The 15,570-nt window shown below is 37.5% G+C and overlaps 1 protein-coding gene across 3 annotated transcripts; it reads left to right on the top strand.

The window, feature by feature from the left end:
* The first annotated feature begins 2,987 nt into the window (after window positions 1-2,987).
* LOC116325092 (toll interacting protein) lies at window positions 2,988-15,462 on the top strand. 3 transcript variants are annotated; one of them, XM_031745899.2, is made up of 6 exons: window positions 2,993-3,188; window positions 5,822-5,971; window positions 6,640-6,822; window positions 13,708-13,860; window positions 14,230-14,314; window positions 14,408-15,462. In XM_031745899.2, the coding sequence occupies exons 1-6, from the start codon at window positions 3,156-3,158 to the stop codon at window positions 14,629-14,631; spliced, it is 828 nt and encodes a 275-aa protein (XP_031601759.1). In that variant the 5' UTR covers window positions 2,993-3,155; the 3' UTR covers window positions 14,632-15,462. The 3 variants fall into 3 exon arrangements, with proteins under 3 accessions (XP_031601760.1, XP_031601759.1, XP_039455337.1); XM_039599403.1 differs by lacking the exon at window positions 2,993-3,188 and adding an exon at window positions 3,456-3,588; XM_031745900.2 differs by lacking the exon at window positions 13,708-13,860 and having other exon boundaries at window positions 2,988-3,188.
* Window positions 15,463-15,570: the final 108 nt, after the last annotated feature.

Genomic DNA, 15,570 nt, shown 5'->3' with positions numbered 1-15,570 from the left:
AAGGAAGCCAAAACAGGAGAAATATGCTCTCTCTTTCTAGTCCCTGTCAGTACCCTTGCTGCAGCATTTTGGATCAGCTGAAGGCTTTTCAGTGAGTTTTAGGACATCCTGATAATAAAGAATTACAGTAGTCCAGCCTGGAAGTAATAAATGCATGAACTAGTTTTTCAGCATCACTCTGAGACAGGATATTTCTAATTTTAGAGATGTTGCGCAAATGGAAGAAAGCAGTCTTACATATTTGTTTAATATGTGCATTGAAGGACATGTCCTGGTCAAAAATGACTCCAAGGTTCCTCACAGTGTTACTGGAGGCCGAGGTAATGCCATCCAGAGTAAGAATCTGCTTAGATACCATATTTCTAAGATTTTCAGGGCCGAGTACAATAACCTCAGTTTTATCTGAATTAAGAAGCAGAAAGTTGGCGGCCATCCAGGTCTTTATGTCTTTAAGACATTCCTGCAGTTTAACTAATTGGTGTGTGTTACCTGGCTTCATGGATAGATAGAGCTGCGTGTCATCTGCATAGCAGTGAAAATTTATGCTATGTCTTCTAATGATGCTGCCTAGGGGAAGCATGTATAATGTAAATAGAATTGACAGAGATGAGTCCACTGTCAGAGGCCATAAGAAGATTATTTGTAACCTTCACTAAAGCTGTTTCTGTGCTGTGATGAGCTCTGAAACCTGACTGAAACTCTTCAAATAAGCCATTCCTCTGCAGATGATCTGTTAGCTGTTTGACAACTACTCTTTCAAGGATTTTTGATATGAAAGGAAGGTTGGAGATTGGCCTATAATTAGCTAAGACAGCTGGGTCTAGAGATGGCTTTTTAAGTAAAGGTTTAACTACAGCCACCTTGAAGGCCTGTGGTACATAGCCGATTATTAGAGATAGGTTGATCATATTTAAGATCGAAGAATTAATTAATGGCAGGACTTCTTTGAGCAGTTTTGTAGGAATGGGGTCTAAAAGACACATTGATGGTTTGGAGGAATTAATTATTGAAGTCAACTCAGAAAGATCAATTGGAGAAAAAGTCTAACTTAACATCAATGGTACTAAAAGTAGCTGTAGATAATATTACATCTGTGGGATGATTATTGGTAATTTTTTCTCTAATGATAAAAATTTTATTTGTGAAGAAGTTCATGAAGTCATTACTAGTTAACGTTAAAGGGATTGTTGGCTCAGTAGAGCTCTGACTTTTGTCAGCCTGGCTACAGTGCTGAAGAGAAACCTGGGGTTGTTCTTATTTTCTTCAATCAGTGACGAATAGTAAGATGTTCTGGCTTTGCGGAGGGCTTTCTTATAAAGCAGCAAACTATTTCTCCAGGCTAAATGATGATCCTCTAAATTTGTGACACGCCATTTCCTCTCCAGCTTACGAGTTATCTGCTTTAGGCTACGTGTTTGAGAATTATACCACGGAGTCAGGTACTTGGATTTGAGGCTTTAGTTTTCACAGGAGCTACAGTATCCAGAGTCGCACGTAGTGAGGAGGTAAAATTATTAACAAGATAATCGACCTCTGTTGGAGTAGCGTTCAGATAGCTGCTCTGCTCTATGTTGGTACAGGGCATTGAAGATGATAACAGTGGGTGGATTATATTCTTAAACTTAGTTACAGCACTTTCAGAAAGACATCTACTTTGATAAAGTCTACTCTCCGCTGCTGTGTAATCAATTATTGTAAATGTAAATGTTATCAGGAAATGATCAGACAGCAGAGGGTTTTCAGGAAACACTGTTAAATGTTCAGTTTCTATGCCATATGTTAAAACAAGATCTAGAGTGTGATTAAAGTGGTGGGTGGGTTCTTTTACATTTTGAGAGAAGCCAATTGAGTCTAATAACAGATTAAATGCGATGTTGAGGCTGTCATTTTTAGCATCTACATGGATGTTAAAATCACCCACAATAATTATTTTATCTGAGCTGAGCACTAAATCAGATAAAAAGTCTGAGAAATCAGAGAGAAACTCTGTGTAAGGCCCAGGTGGACGATAGATGATAACAAGTAAGACTGGTTTCTGAGTTTTACAGCTGGGGTGGACGAGGCTAAGCATCAGGCTTTCAAATGAATTAAAAGTCTGTCTTGGTCTTTCGTTAATTAATAGGCTGGTGTGAAAATTGCTGCCACACCGCCCCCTCGGCCTGTGCTTCGGGATTTCTGGTAGTTAGAATGACTCAGGGGTGTTGATTCATTTAAACTAACATACTCATCCTGCTGCAACCAGGTTTCTGTAAGGCAGAGTAAATCGATTTGTTGATCAATTATTAAGTCATGTACTAACAGAGACTTGGAGGAGAGAGACCTAATATTTAATAATCCACATTTCACTGTTTTACTCTTTGGTTCAGATGTGGATACTGTATTGTTCTTTCTTTGTAATTTTTTATGTTTAAGTTGTTTATTGCTGGTTTTTGGTTTGTTTTTGTCTTTTGGGAGCTGACACAGTCTCAATGGAGATGGTTTTTGGGGGTAGCAGGAGGAGAGAAGCTGCAGAGAGGCGTGTAAGACTGCAACTCTGCTTCCTGGTCCCAACTCTGGATAGTCATATTTTGGGGGGTTTAATGAATTTGTCCATATTTCTAGAAATGAGAGCTGCTCCATCCAAAGTGGGATGGATGCCGTCTCTCCTAACAAGACCAGGTTTCCTCCAGAAGGTTTGCCAATTATCTATGAAGCCCACATCGTTTCTGGGACACCACTCAGACAGCCAGCAATTTAAGGAGAACATGCGGCTAAACATGTCACTCCTGGTCTGATTGTAATGACAATAAAGAGTTATCTCTTAATCTTATCTTGAAGGGTAAAGTGTAGTCGTGGTCAGCAAGACTAGAACATCGCAATATAATGCAGTGCATTCCATTCATTTGTGGATCGGGTGTAGCTCTTCACCTGAGCTAGTAACTGAAAAATCTTGAACGTGGTATGGCTAGAGTGGATTCTATTGCCCACTCCAACGCAGTAGGTGGCGGTAAAGCACTGTAATACTGGTTGTCACATGACATAAATAAAAAATCAAGCAGGAAGAGGAGGTCTGTCGAACGGTAAACATCCGTCATAGTGGACAGTGGTTTTGTTTTTCAACGGCATACGCTTGTGATTTAAGAAAACAGAGAAAATCTCGATAAAGAGGAGACGACATGGCAACTACCATCAGCACCCAGAGGGGACAGGTAGCGGCCTCGGCGTTTGTCTAGTTTGTTGGCACTGGCACACACACACCTAAACGTAACTGTGGATTGTAGTTCTGGCAGTTCATTAAATGACCAAAAAAAGAGTTGCACAGAGACCCACAGCACTGATACTAGCTTAGCATTCAATACCCGGACAACGTCGGCGAAGGTAATTAACTGATAAGCGTTAGCTTAGGTAGCTAATAGCAACTCAAGGATTAAACTGCCAGGATAGCAACACTGACGTGTTCCGTGTTACACAACAAACGATAAAAAAACAGTTGCACTCCCGTGCTTCAAATCTGGGAAGCTTAATTTTCAGTTTCTATGTTGCTCCTTAGAGGACTCCGGATGTTTTGTTATTACAAAGAGTCAGAAAACATTAAGCCTTTGATCTGTGGTGAGCTGACATTTTCTAATGATTACTCATAAACCGACTAATTACAAGTTAATGAAGTTCTGAGACTTGACAAGCAAAACGGTGTTCACGTCCAACATTTTCCACGTGCTAGAATTACGTTAAAATGTTAGAAGAAAGGCTAGATAAACATATTAAAGGCTTGGGTTTACATCTTTTAAACTCACAAAATCCTAAAAACTAACAGAAAAAGTTTTCTCGTGGCTTCTTTAGTTCAATATACCCTTGAACATAGAAATGTGTGGAAGACATCCTGCTCTTAGCGACAATAAGTTGGCATCATTTTCTGTGTTTATTCAGGTAGATGAAGACAAACTGATTTAGCCCACTATGTCTTGCAGTTTTTTAATGCTACATTCCTTGCTCCTTCTCTCTTGTACACTTTCACTTGTGGAAGACAGAAAGTGAGAGATATAGTCGCTATAATGACTGTGGGAGAAGACTTATTTTTGAACACTGAAAGAAATATGCTAGCAGCATTTCCACCCACTGAGTGACTTCATACTGGATTGGTCAGAACAGTAAAAATATCTGTCATTATATGGATATAAATTGTTGGACAGTTTTCTCTCTGTAAACCACCACATTGGATTTTAAATCGGACAATATGTGATCAAAATGCTTTCCTTTAGTTTTCATTTTAGAGTTTTTACAAAATATTTTGGAATTAATTGTTTAGACAGGTTAAATGGGGCCTGTTGCATTGCTATTACATGACAAATGAAGCAGACATAATATCTTAAGTTGATTCAGAGTGAAGAATTTTGTATTCTGTAACTTTTCACTGTAATTTTGAATATGAAACCCAAGAGATGTCAGTGTACGCAGGGAAGGCTATTATGATGCAGAAAAAACAAACTAAAGCATGTGGTAATGTTTGTGACATAACCACATGCTGCAGAAAATTTGATTTCAGACAGTCATTGATTAAAAGGATTTTTAAGTATTAAAAACCTACACAGACACTTTAATCATATATTGGTCCATTTAAAATCCACTATAGTGGTCTACATGACTACTGGGTCTCTCTACAACAAGTGTAGCTAACTAAAATTCAACAGCGCCACCAAGATGTTTTCCAAATGAGCTATACATATAAATCAACACCTCTCAAACAATTTCAACAAAAATTGAAAAAAACAAACAAACCCCAAAACAAACCAAAGAAAAAATCCTTTGAATTTATTACAGAACTGTTTCATCATGACTCACTTAATTGACTGTATGTTCTACCTGCAGGTTAGAATTCAAATTCGGATGCTGATATGTAAAACACGATTAAGTCCATCAACCCTCATTTGAATATAGGTGTCTATAAATGTACGTTAACCAAAGTCCTGCTTGTAGAAGGAACTCTTGCCACTCTTGCGGCAACCTAGAAATACCTCTGGGGACTTTTTTGGGTAGTACTTTTGAAGCATTATCTAAATGAACTTACATTTATGTCGTCACTAGTACATCACCAGTCAAATAAGATAAAAACTGCTTACAATATTTATTGACTTTGTCCCAAAATAAGGTATAGTATATATTTTTTACATTCTAACCAATTTAAAATTCTTCTTCTGAAATACAAAGACCTAAATGAATATGCACCATAAAGACCTCGTAATACTATATTATCTCAATAGAGCACTTTCCTCTCAGAGTGCATTCATATTTGTGGTTCCTAGAGATTTCAAAAGTAGAACTGGGGCAGAGCTTCTAGCTTACTGGCCCCTCTCCTAGGGAACCAGCTCTGAGTTTGTATTCAGGGTTGGATCACCCTGCTAGAGGACTTCATTTGTTTTCCATTTGTTCTCCTCTTTACCTTCATCTTAGTTTCAATAAGCACTTCATTTATCCCATATTTAAATTATATGGCAATACTACATGCTGCATGTCAGTAACTTTTGGTTTCTCTCTTCCATCTCAAAAAATACGTACAATGTTAAATAATTTTGTATGAATAATACAATCTTAATACAACACCAAGCAATCTTCTCTTCCTCCAACCCCTTTTATGCTGGTGAAAAATAAATAACTAAGTGGCAGTTTTTCTGGGTAAAATTTAAACCAGTTTTTTGCTGTCAGGAGCCAACTTCTTGAAATTTAGCAAACATGATCGTCAGTTGAAATTAATATCTCGACGTAATCTCATGGAGTATGTCATGTTTAACTGTCTCTCTGAGTGACTACGCAGAGTAACTCTTAATCCCTGTGTCTTTGTATTCAGGTGTATATTGGGGAGCTTCCACAGGATTTTCTGCGAATCACTCCCACCCAGCAGCAGCAGCAGGTCCAGCTGGATGCCCAGGCAGCCAGGCAGCTGCAGTATGGAGGCTCCATAAGCACTGTAGGAAGACTTAGCATTACAGTGGTCCAGGTGAACACAGCTTCACTATTAGAAATACAACTGGATGACACTACAGTATTTGTTCCATTGTGGATAAAATATACACACCAACAGCTTGTTCTTTTATGTTACACATAAAAGCTTGTTCCGCTCGTTTATTTTGTTTAGTTCTAAACTGCCCGTTTAGTACAATTGTTAGAGAACACAAGACTGGTTCGGCCAAGTGTAAAAAGCAGGATTGACTATTTCTTAGTTAATTTGATCAGAAAATTCATTATAGCAAAAGTGCCAGAAATTCTTTATATCAAACTGTTATTTTTTTCCGATCTTCATCCATATTCTATGCGCTAGTTGACAGACAGGTGTTTTTTGTTACCTCCTTGTCGAACTAATCTAACGCAGAGGACAGTGCAGTGTAGCCAATGGTGGCATGGAAATGTTTTTGTCTTTCATGTAGTGCATGTTTTATGTCTGAAAAAGTTTTTTGTTAAAAAGTTCCTCAGACCCCAGGAAGAGTAACTACTGCTATTACAGGAGCTAATGGGGATCTTAATAAACTAAGCTAAGTTTTAGTTAGTTTTTATGTTTTTGTGTATAACTTAGATTAAATACAGGAGTACATGTGCAAGCTTTACTGTAATATATGCATCTTAAATTAATCAGTTAATTGAAGCCACCTGTCTTGTTTTATTGTGTAGGCCAAACTGGCTAAAAACTATGGTATGACCCGAATGGATCCATACTGTAGGATCAGACTGGGCTATGCTGTCTATGAGACACCAACTGCTCATAATGGAGCCAAGAACCCACGCTGGAACAAGGTGATCCAGTGCACGGTGCCTCCTGGGGTTGACTCTTTCTACTTGGAGATCTTTGATGAGGTGAGGAGGTCACAGAGCTTCTGAATGGTTAAACATGGGCACAGCTTTTCAAAGGATGAGCTCTATAGGGTCCTTTTATTTGTGTTTTCTCCTTTTTTTTATTTTATATATTTGTCTATTTCATTTTATCATTATCATATTGTTCAAGTAAGTGGACTGGTTCTTATATAGCACTTTTCTACTCCAGGGTGTTAACCTGGCCCGACCCTGCTTAGCTTCCGAGATCAGATGAGATTGGGCATGCCTAAGGTGGTATGGCCATAAGCTGTGAAATAAGGCAATAACAGAGCTGACAATCAGAGGAAAAAAACTAAAGGACAGAAAGAAGAAAGAAGCAGGGAGAAAACAGGAGAAATATAATAATAATAAGAAGATGGAGCACAATTAGAAAAACATAATGGGTCGAGCACTGGTTTAGCTCACTGGAATGAGCAGGTGACCGTATGCCGCACAGCTGGGAGTGGCCAGACCAGGTTAGAGTCCGACCTGTGGCCCCTTTGCTGCATGTCTTCCCCTCTCTCTTTCCTTCATTGTCCCTATCAAAAATAAAGCCATAAAAAGGCCCAAATATACAGTCAGGTCCATAAATATTGGGACGATATATATATATATATATATATATATATATATATATATATATATATATATATATATATATATATACACACATATATGTGTATATATATGTGTAGATATATATATATATATGTATATATGTACAGGGCTCTAGAGTGCGACCAATATGGTCGCAAATGCGACCAAATTTTTCAATGGTGCGACTAAAAAAATATATATTTTTTAGCGAAAGAAGCAGCAAACTACGCTTCACATTTGATTAAACATCGTCATGAATTCCCTCTGAGTTTTGCTGTTTTGCTTCCATCACGATAAAAATCACACTTCATGCACAGCTCTCTCTCTCTCTCTCCCTGTACTTCAAGAACAGTTTCCCGTCTCAAATCTCTGTTTTCTGCATTATCCATTCGCTTATTACCCACCAGTCTACCGTTGTTTACAGCGCTGTCGGCTGCTGTCTTTTTCTTTTCTTTTTCTTTTTTTCACTTAAATGACCTCGGACAAGAAAGCCTAATTTCTGCTGTTCAATACTGAAGAAATTTAAACTTTTTAAAATTGTGCAAAATTGCAGAATATTTTTAAGGTTATCTGCTATAAAAAGCCAGGCCAGAAAAATTTCCTTCATGTTTTTCTGTGTTTTATTCTCAGTTACATTCACACAAAGGCATCTGCTGTGATGTTCACAATTCTGATGAAGTCTCACATGTATCAGTACTGATAAATGATCAGAATTATAGTATTTCTAACTGTCTGAGGCTATTCAACTTTTGGAGATTTACTTTCCTGGATGATTGAGAATGCATCAAGACGATGTCTGAGGCTAAATTGAATCGAATCAGGACTTTGAGAACTGGAATCGAATGGATTATAGAAATCAGTGATGATACCCAGCCCTAGTGAGTAGCCTAGGCCCGACAGAAGTGGATGTAGCTGTGGGTAATAAGAAAAGTTGAAAAGAACTATTGACAACTTTTTTGTTAAGTTAAGGCCTGATCCATCTGAAATTCATAGGCAGTGCTCTGACACGGTGCCATCAATCTTTGAATGCTGAAAAAGCACAGTGTATCCAGAAAACACATTATATGCTGCAATAAATGCACTGCCCACGTGTCCCCTCTCCCCACTGCCTTTCAGCAGCATGCAGCAGCAAACAGGTCGTCAGAGGAGCCAAGATGATGATTAAGTTTTCTACAATAACATTTTCTACAATATTGACAAAGCACTTTAAGCACAAGATTGTTAGTTAATAATTTAGAAATGAATATTGTCTGTATGGACTGCAACTTCCCCCCCAAAAAAGTGCACATGTAAAACTCTGGTGTTAAGCAATGCGGTTGAAAAATTTGAGTGCGCCTAACTTTTGTGCCGGTGCGCCTAACTTTTTAAACTTTTTAAAGAAAAACATAATAGGTCATCCACTGGAGCACCTGTAAGGTGTCATCCAAATAACAAACAGCATCTGTAAGAGAAAATCCAGTGCAATGCAATTTCTAAACAGAATGCAAACCCAAAGAGCACAACTCCCCCAATGGACATATACTAAAAATTGTTATAATTTTTTAAAATGTTTAATATTTTTATTGTTATTTATTTATTATTATTTTTTAGTTTTATGCTGATATCAGCATTGTTAAAATGGAAATCTGGTGTTGTATGTTAATCTTTTTGTGTAATTGTGAAGTCATATAATGTTGTATTAATAATGTTTTAAAGAGCTCAAATAAAGAAATTGCGCATGTCCCCCCAATCACTAATATATTGCTTTAAAATCTAGAGATGATCCAATGGAAACTAAAGTTGTTTCATAATTTTGTACAAGATGGAGTATATGATTTAGCATAGTCTTGCTGAAATATAAAAGCCCGCCCCTGAAAAAGATGGATGGGAACATGCTCTAAAATCTGTATATACCTTTTAACTAACACGTTGCCATATCACATCGTCCACAGTATTACCGGTACAAACTTTAACACAATATTAAAATGTTATTTAGCTATATCATTGCTATAGGAGTGTCATGTGTTTACGTTCTCTAGTGTGTGCAGCAACAAAACATGCCCAAGCATGTCTGCGAGTAAGACCTGGTGTCAGCCTCTAAGGATTTACTACCTAAAAGGGGGAGCTACTTCAACATCCTCCAATAAAGCACAGTACTATACAAAATATGCAAGAAAACTCTTCAGTTCAGTTCAGTTCATTTTTATTTCAAACATATACATTCACCAACATTTCATAAAATCATTCCATGCAGTTTGAAAAGGAGTAGGCTGAAGTATATACTTATTTAGCCCTACCCCCTCAGGTTTAGATCCTCATCATCTAAATTTGAACAACAAAACGTTTACAATGCCTTCAACTTAGAACATAATAACATCACAAAAAAATAAAATAAAAAAAAATTGTCATGTTCAACAAGAAAATCAAGAAAATAAACATCAGTTTGACTGCTGTCTTGGGTTAATTGCATTTTCTTCATTCTTATACTTATTTAAAATTTCTTTTTTGAGTTTTATTTTAAACTGGTTTATATCACTACTGACCTTTATTTCTTCTTTTAACTCATTCCAAAATTTAACTCCCGCTATTGAAATAGACATCCTTTTCAATGTTGTTCTTACTTTTTGTAATTTTAAATTCCACTTCCCTCTAAAATTATACCTCCCTTCTCTTTCTAAGAACCATTTACTTATTTCGATTGGGAGCATCCCTTTCCTTGCCTTATATATTATTTGCACTGTTTTAAACTTCACCAGATCCTGGAATTTTATAGCTTGCGTCTTAATAAAGAGCGGGTTTGTGTGAGCCCTATACCCCTCCTGATTTATTAGTCTAATAGCCCTTTTCTGCATTATAATTATAGTCTGAATATTACTTATATATGTATTTCCCCAAACCTCTACACAATAACTCATGTATGGTAATAGTAAAGCACAATATAACATATACAATGTTTTCCTATCCAAAAATTGTTTTACTTTCCCCAAGACAGCAATGCCCCGTGCTAACTTTCCCCTCACATAAGTGATGTGTGATTTCCAACAGGCCTTATGATCAATGATCACACCAAGAAATTTTATGGTATTAACCCTTTCTAGATATACATTATCAACACAAATTTCAATATTAATGTTTTTCTTATAGTTTCCGAATAACATAAATTTTGTTTTATTTAAATTTAAGGACAATTCCTTCCTTCTAAAGGTGAAAGAAATTATTTGTGTCTTAACACTTGGAGGCAAAAACACATTGTTGAGTACAAGCAGGCTACAAAGGTGGAGATTAGTAGCTGGTAATGTGCTACCCAGATAAGCATAGCTCTGTGGAGGTGAGGAATACTCCTCTAGCTCTACTCATGACAGGAGAAGCAAATGGTGGAAGGAAATTACTTATGCAGTTACACAGTGGAAAAGAAGGGCTTTTGAAAAGGTGGTTAAAAAGCTTGCCCCAAAATACAACACCCAGGTAAAAAAATATTTGTGTCAGTTTTATTATGTGACAGTATTGTGAACGCTACTAAAGAGTTACAAGGTTATTTGTTAAGCAGTAATTTTTTGCTTAAGATTTCCAGGGAAAAACTGTCTGGGCTGCTTTTATGCTTAAATTTTACTTGCATAGTATCACTGGATATAATGCCATGTCAGTGCTATTGTAGTATAATTCTCCTAGCACAGGGGTCGGCAACCTGCGGCTCTTTAGTCCTTATACTGCGGCTCCACGTGGTTTGGAAAAAAAATTGTAAGTATTTATCTGAAGTGTATTTTATTTGTGTTAGTTCTTTTTGACTTGTAGTTCTAAATTGGAAGATTATTGTGATCTTGAAATATAAAAATAAAATTATACATTATTATTATTTTTCATCGCTCAAAATAAGCGTAACAATCGCATAAACCATACCCGCTGAAATGCTGTGCATTTATCGAAACTTTCAACCCCAGGCAGGCCAAGTATGGATCTTCGGATCCACATACGTATGTGAGCAGCTATTCTCCACCATGAACTATGGTAAAAACAAACACCGCTCACGCCTCACAGATGACAGCTTACTGTCCTGTGTAAAGATGAAGTGACTTCGTACAGCCCCAATTTGCAGACGTTGTGCACAGAGGTTGGGAGCAGAAGTCCCATTGTAAACATACCATGGCAGACGCGACGATGTTTGCATGAACATGTTTTTCAGCATTTCTTTATTGACCACTTTTCACACATGGTTGCTGTACCCACACAGCCGGCTGTAGCTTTTCAGCTCACAGCCCGACACATAACAACACAACAGCCGAGAGAGCACAGACTTTAAGCCGGCAAGGCGTGATTGCGGATGCCGCTCAGGTGTGTCCACCTCCCCTGCAACGGCACTGCAGACCACACCCCGACACACACATTAACCACGTAAAATAAATATTTATCCAGATATTTTGCAAATATGTATTTTTCATTTTTTAGCAGCATTGTGCTTTTTTTCCAATTATTTTTGAAATTCAGGTCAAGACTCCGCTACAGGCTGCAAAATTCCAAAGGTGATATAAGCATGACGGCTCACTACAGTTTTTGTTTGCTATATGAATAATTTAAGTTCAGCTTCAGCTTCATTTAAAAGAGACCTTCAACTGGGTATATCTCCTTTTTTGTTATATTTTTTAAGAGTTCAAAATGTGTTCATGACATAAATACAATTTTATTTTCTCTGTAGCACTTCATGGATTTCATAAGCAACACAATTTAGTTCTTTATACAAAGCATAAAGGTAAAAAGCAATAACAGTGTTATCTTCATTTTAGATGTCAAAAACGTATTTGCGGCTCCCAGTGTTTTCTTTTCCATGGAAACTGGGTGCAAATGGCTCTTGGGGTGTTAAAGGTTGCTGACCCCTGTCCAAGCACCTTGTTTCTGTAGTTTCACCCTTCAAATGAGGAAATGTGTTGCCAAGGATGGACAAAGTAAATGAAACTACAGTTGAAACTACTTTCAAGATTGATTTTGAAAAACTGTGTCAGACAATTTAGGAAAGTGTTTCTGAGCCCATGCAGTGAAATGACAGCCTGTTGGGCTCTCGCTGCCACTGCAGAGACAAGGATCTCAGTGTTAATTTTCAGCCTTTTCCCTTATACACAGAGATGAATCTGGATTCCGTTATTCCTTTGATGATACTATGTATATTAGGTGATGTGCTATTCAAAGAAAATTTTATGTTGAGGAACATTATTCTGGAATTATTTCACAATTTGTAGACAGAGTTTTGCCGAATGATGAACCCCTGCCCATCTTTACTTCTGAGAAACTCTTCTAAGATGTTCTTCTTATAACCAATCAAACACTCACCTGTTGCCATTTAACCTTATCACTTCCAAAAACCTCCTCCAGTTGTATTTTTTCTAGGATCACTTACTTTTTCAGCCTTTTGTTGCCCTAACAACTTATTTAGATAACCTTTATTTATAATTCAAACATCTGATTGCACAAGTTATAAAACCAATGAAACATCAAAGTATGTTTTCTTACATTCTGTCTCTATCAGCAGTGCATATTTATTGATGATAAGGGGTGTACTCAAACGGTACAGGGAAAAGGCCTATAAAAATCTACATTTAAACTTTTAAATCCTAAAGATCATGTTCTAGTGCGCCTCTGGATCATCTTCAGCATGACTCCTACTTTTTAGATCTCTTGGGAGAAGTCCTGTTATGTCCCTTTGTACTTGTTCTTCTGAGAAACGTGCAGTTATGATCCATTATCACAAAATGTAGTCAATTTGAAACAGAAGTTGATAGTTTCTCTGCTTGAGGTTGAGGTCTATGGTGAAATCACACTGAGTACATCAGCGACTGGTAATTTTTTTTTAATTAATTAATTTTTTAAAGATGGCTGCCCTTCCCTGAGTATAGTTCTGCTGGAGGTTTATTTCTGTTAAAAGGAAGTTTTTCCTTCACCAAGGAAAAACCAAGTGCTTGCTCATAAGCAGTTGTGTAGTTGTTGGGTTTTCTTGTAGGGTCTTTACCTTACAATATAAAGTGCCTTAAAGTGACTGTTGTTGATATTTGGTGCCAAAAAAGCTTGAAGGAGAGACAGCTAAATTTAAATCAGGTGTTTTAAATGAGCCTGTTCCCAGAACTTTTTGGTCACATATTATATTCTGAGCTGAACTGAACTGTTGAGTGAATTTTTTTGATACTCAGGTAATTTCCTTGTCTTAAAGCCTAACAAATGAAGAAACCGTTGAATTTGAACTCTGATGCTGTTAATGATCAAGCAGTATACATTTGCATGTATCTACTGACCTGATAATTGTTTTAATGTGTTTTTGCTGATGCACAGAGAGCATTTTCTATGGATGACAGGATAGCATGGACACATGTCACGATCCCTGAAGGCCTAAGGGAGGGCAGAGTGGTGGATGAGTGGTTCAGCCTGAGTGGCCGGCAGGGTGACGACAAGGAGGGCATGATCAACCTGGTTATGTCTTTTACTGTGAGGACATTTACACATACCCTTCATCAGATAAGATGGAAAGTGCATCACACCTCTGTGTGTTAAATCAATGATTTAGTTTTGGTTATGCTGTTACTATGGACCATATTATTCCCGGAAGTAGCATAAGTATTTGGACAATGACACAATTTCCATAAATTGTTTTGTTTAATGTAACAAAAATAATCTTGAAAGCTTGGAACATGATAGCCTTTAATATATATTATTAATTTTTATTTAGGTTCAAGTAAAAGGCTTTAAAAATGATGAAGTCTTGCTTCACTGTCAGGAAAAATCTTGAAAACCATCTTTCATTTCTGTTTTATTTATTTCCATGTAGTGAAACTGTTAACCCTGTCTTTGTGCCAGTCTTTACCAGCAGGAGTAATGACTCAGCCTGTTGTCTTTATGCCATCTGTATATCAACAAGGAGTAGGATACGTGCCCATCACAGGTCAGTCAGTTAATTACTTTTTTCTCTCCAAAACCTTGTATCTAATAAGTTAAAAGCTGGTTCTTGTATAAGCAGTGTCAACTGTGTTCCTAGGAGTTCCTGCAGTCTACAACCAGGGCATGATGCCTATGGCAGTGCCAACTACCATGCCAGCAATTGGGAACCAGGGCCTACCGTGCACGGAGCAGGACCTTAAGGCTCTGCAAGACATGTTCCCCAACCTGGATAAAGAGGTGGTTCGCACTGTACTGGACGCACAGCATGGCAACAAGGATGCTGCCATCAACTCTCTGCTGCAGATGGCTGAGGAGCTCTAACTATACAAGACAGTCTGAAACCAGACATGCCAACAGATGCATGCATTCACAGTGAAAGTAGTCTATACACAGAGATCCACCCCTTCTCTTATAGACATGTTTGTACTCCTCCCACAGTAATATACTCTCACACACTGCAGCAGCAGCTGAGTTCCCAAAAGAATTTTGTTTCCAGTTCAAATGAGGTTCCAGAGTGCTTAAACTCAACTCTGCTCCCAAGTTCTGACAGAGTCATTTTGGTATAACCATTATAACTTACTGGGTGTTCTAACCTCTGATCACAGGATTGGATTTTCACAGTCCACCATCTATTCATGTTGATGCTTTCGTAAACGTATGTTTTGCACCTGCCGTAACTGCAGTAAATCGCAACCTACTTCTGTATTATTGGTATCTGTAAAGTGTGTAGTGCATTTCAAATTAATCATTGTGTACATATATATAGAAATGTATGCAGAAATAATAATTAATGAATGACTACCCTGGTTAGAAGAAATCTTTTGTCCACTGTGAGTCATCTCTATCAATGTTTGCCATCACTAAGTCAGAACATGAAGGTTTGATGTGCAGTTACTTTCCAAATGAACTCCAGAGATAGAAGGCAGTACAAAATGAAGAGGTCACTTTGCTACTGATATCTGAATGGAGGTCAACAGTATGACATCTGCAGAGGTTTTAAGACCAACAAAGCTCCTTGGTGACGCTGTATTCTAATCCTAAGTCTTCTATTCACACTTGTAACCTGCCAACATTTTGTCTGCCAAAGTTCTTGTCTATGAGACTGTCAGTCTGCAAAACTATTAATGTTTAAAGTGCAGTCGTGTCATGTGATTCTGTTATTTCAGTGTACTACACATCTTTAAGTCCAGAAACTTTGGTATTCAATTGGTGTTCGCTGATTTCAGAATATTCATTCATTTATTTATCTAGCATGAATTG

The sequence above is a fragment of the Oreochromis aureus genome, linkage group 1 (genome assembly GCF_013358895.1).
Source record: "Oreochromis aureus strain Israel breed Guangdong linkage group 1, ZZ_aureus, whole genome shotgun sequence".
NCBI classification, from domain to species: Eukaryota; Metazoa; Chordata; class Actinopteri; order Cichliformes; family Cichlidae; genus Oreochromis; species Oreochromis aureus.
The sequence above is the reverse complement of the archived record's forward strand: the minus strand, read 5'-3'. Positions and strand labels throughout refer to the sequence as shown.

What these genes read in the sequence shown, in the direction of transcription:
- LOC116325092 (XM_031745899.2), top strand. Translation starts at nt 3,156, where the DNA reads ATGGCAACTACCATCAGCACCCAGAGGGGACAG. An exon ending in ACCTGGTTATGTCTTTTACT is followed by an intron (nt 13,861 to 14,229) that starts GTGAGGACATTT and finishes TCTTTGTGCCAG; the next exon opens with TCTTTACCAGCAGGAGTAAT. An exon ending in AGGATACGTGCCCATCACAG is followed by an intron (nt 14,315 to 14,407) that starts GTCAGTCAGTTA and finishes CTGTGTTCCTAG; the next exon opens with GAGTTCCTGCAGTCTACAAC.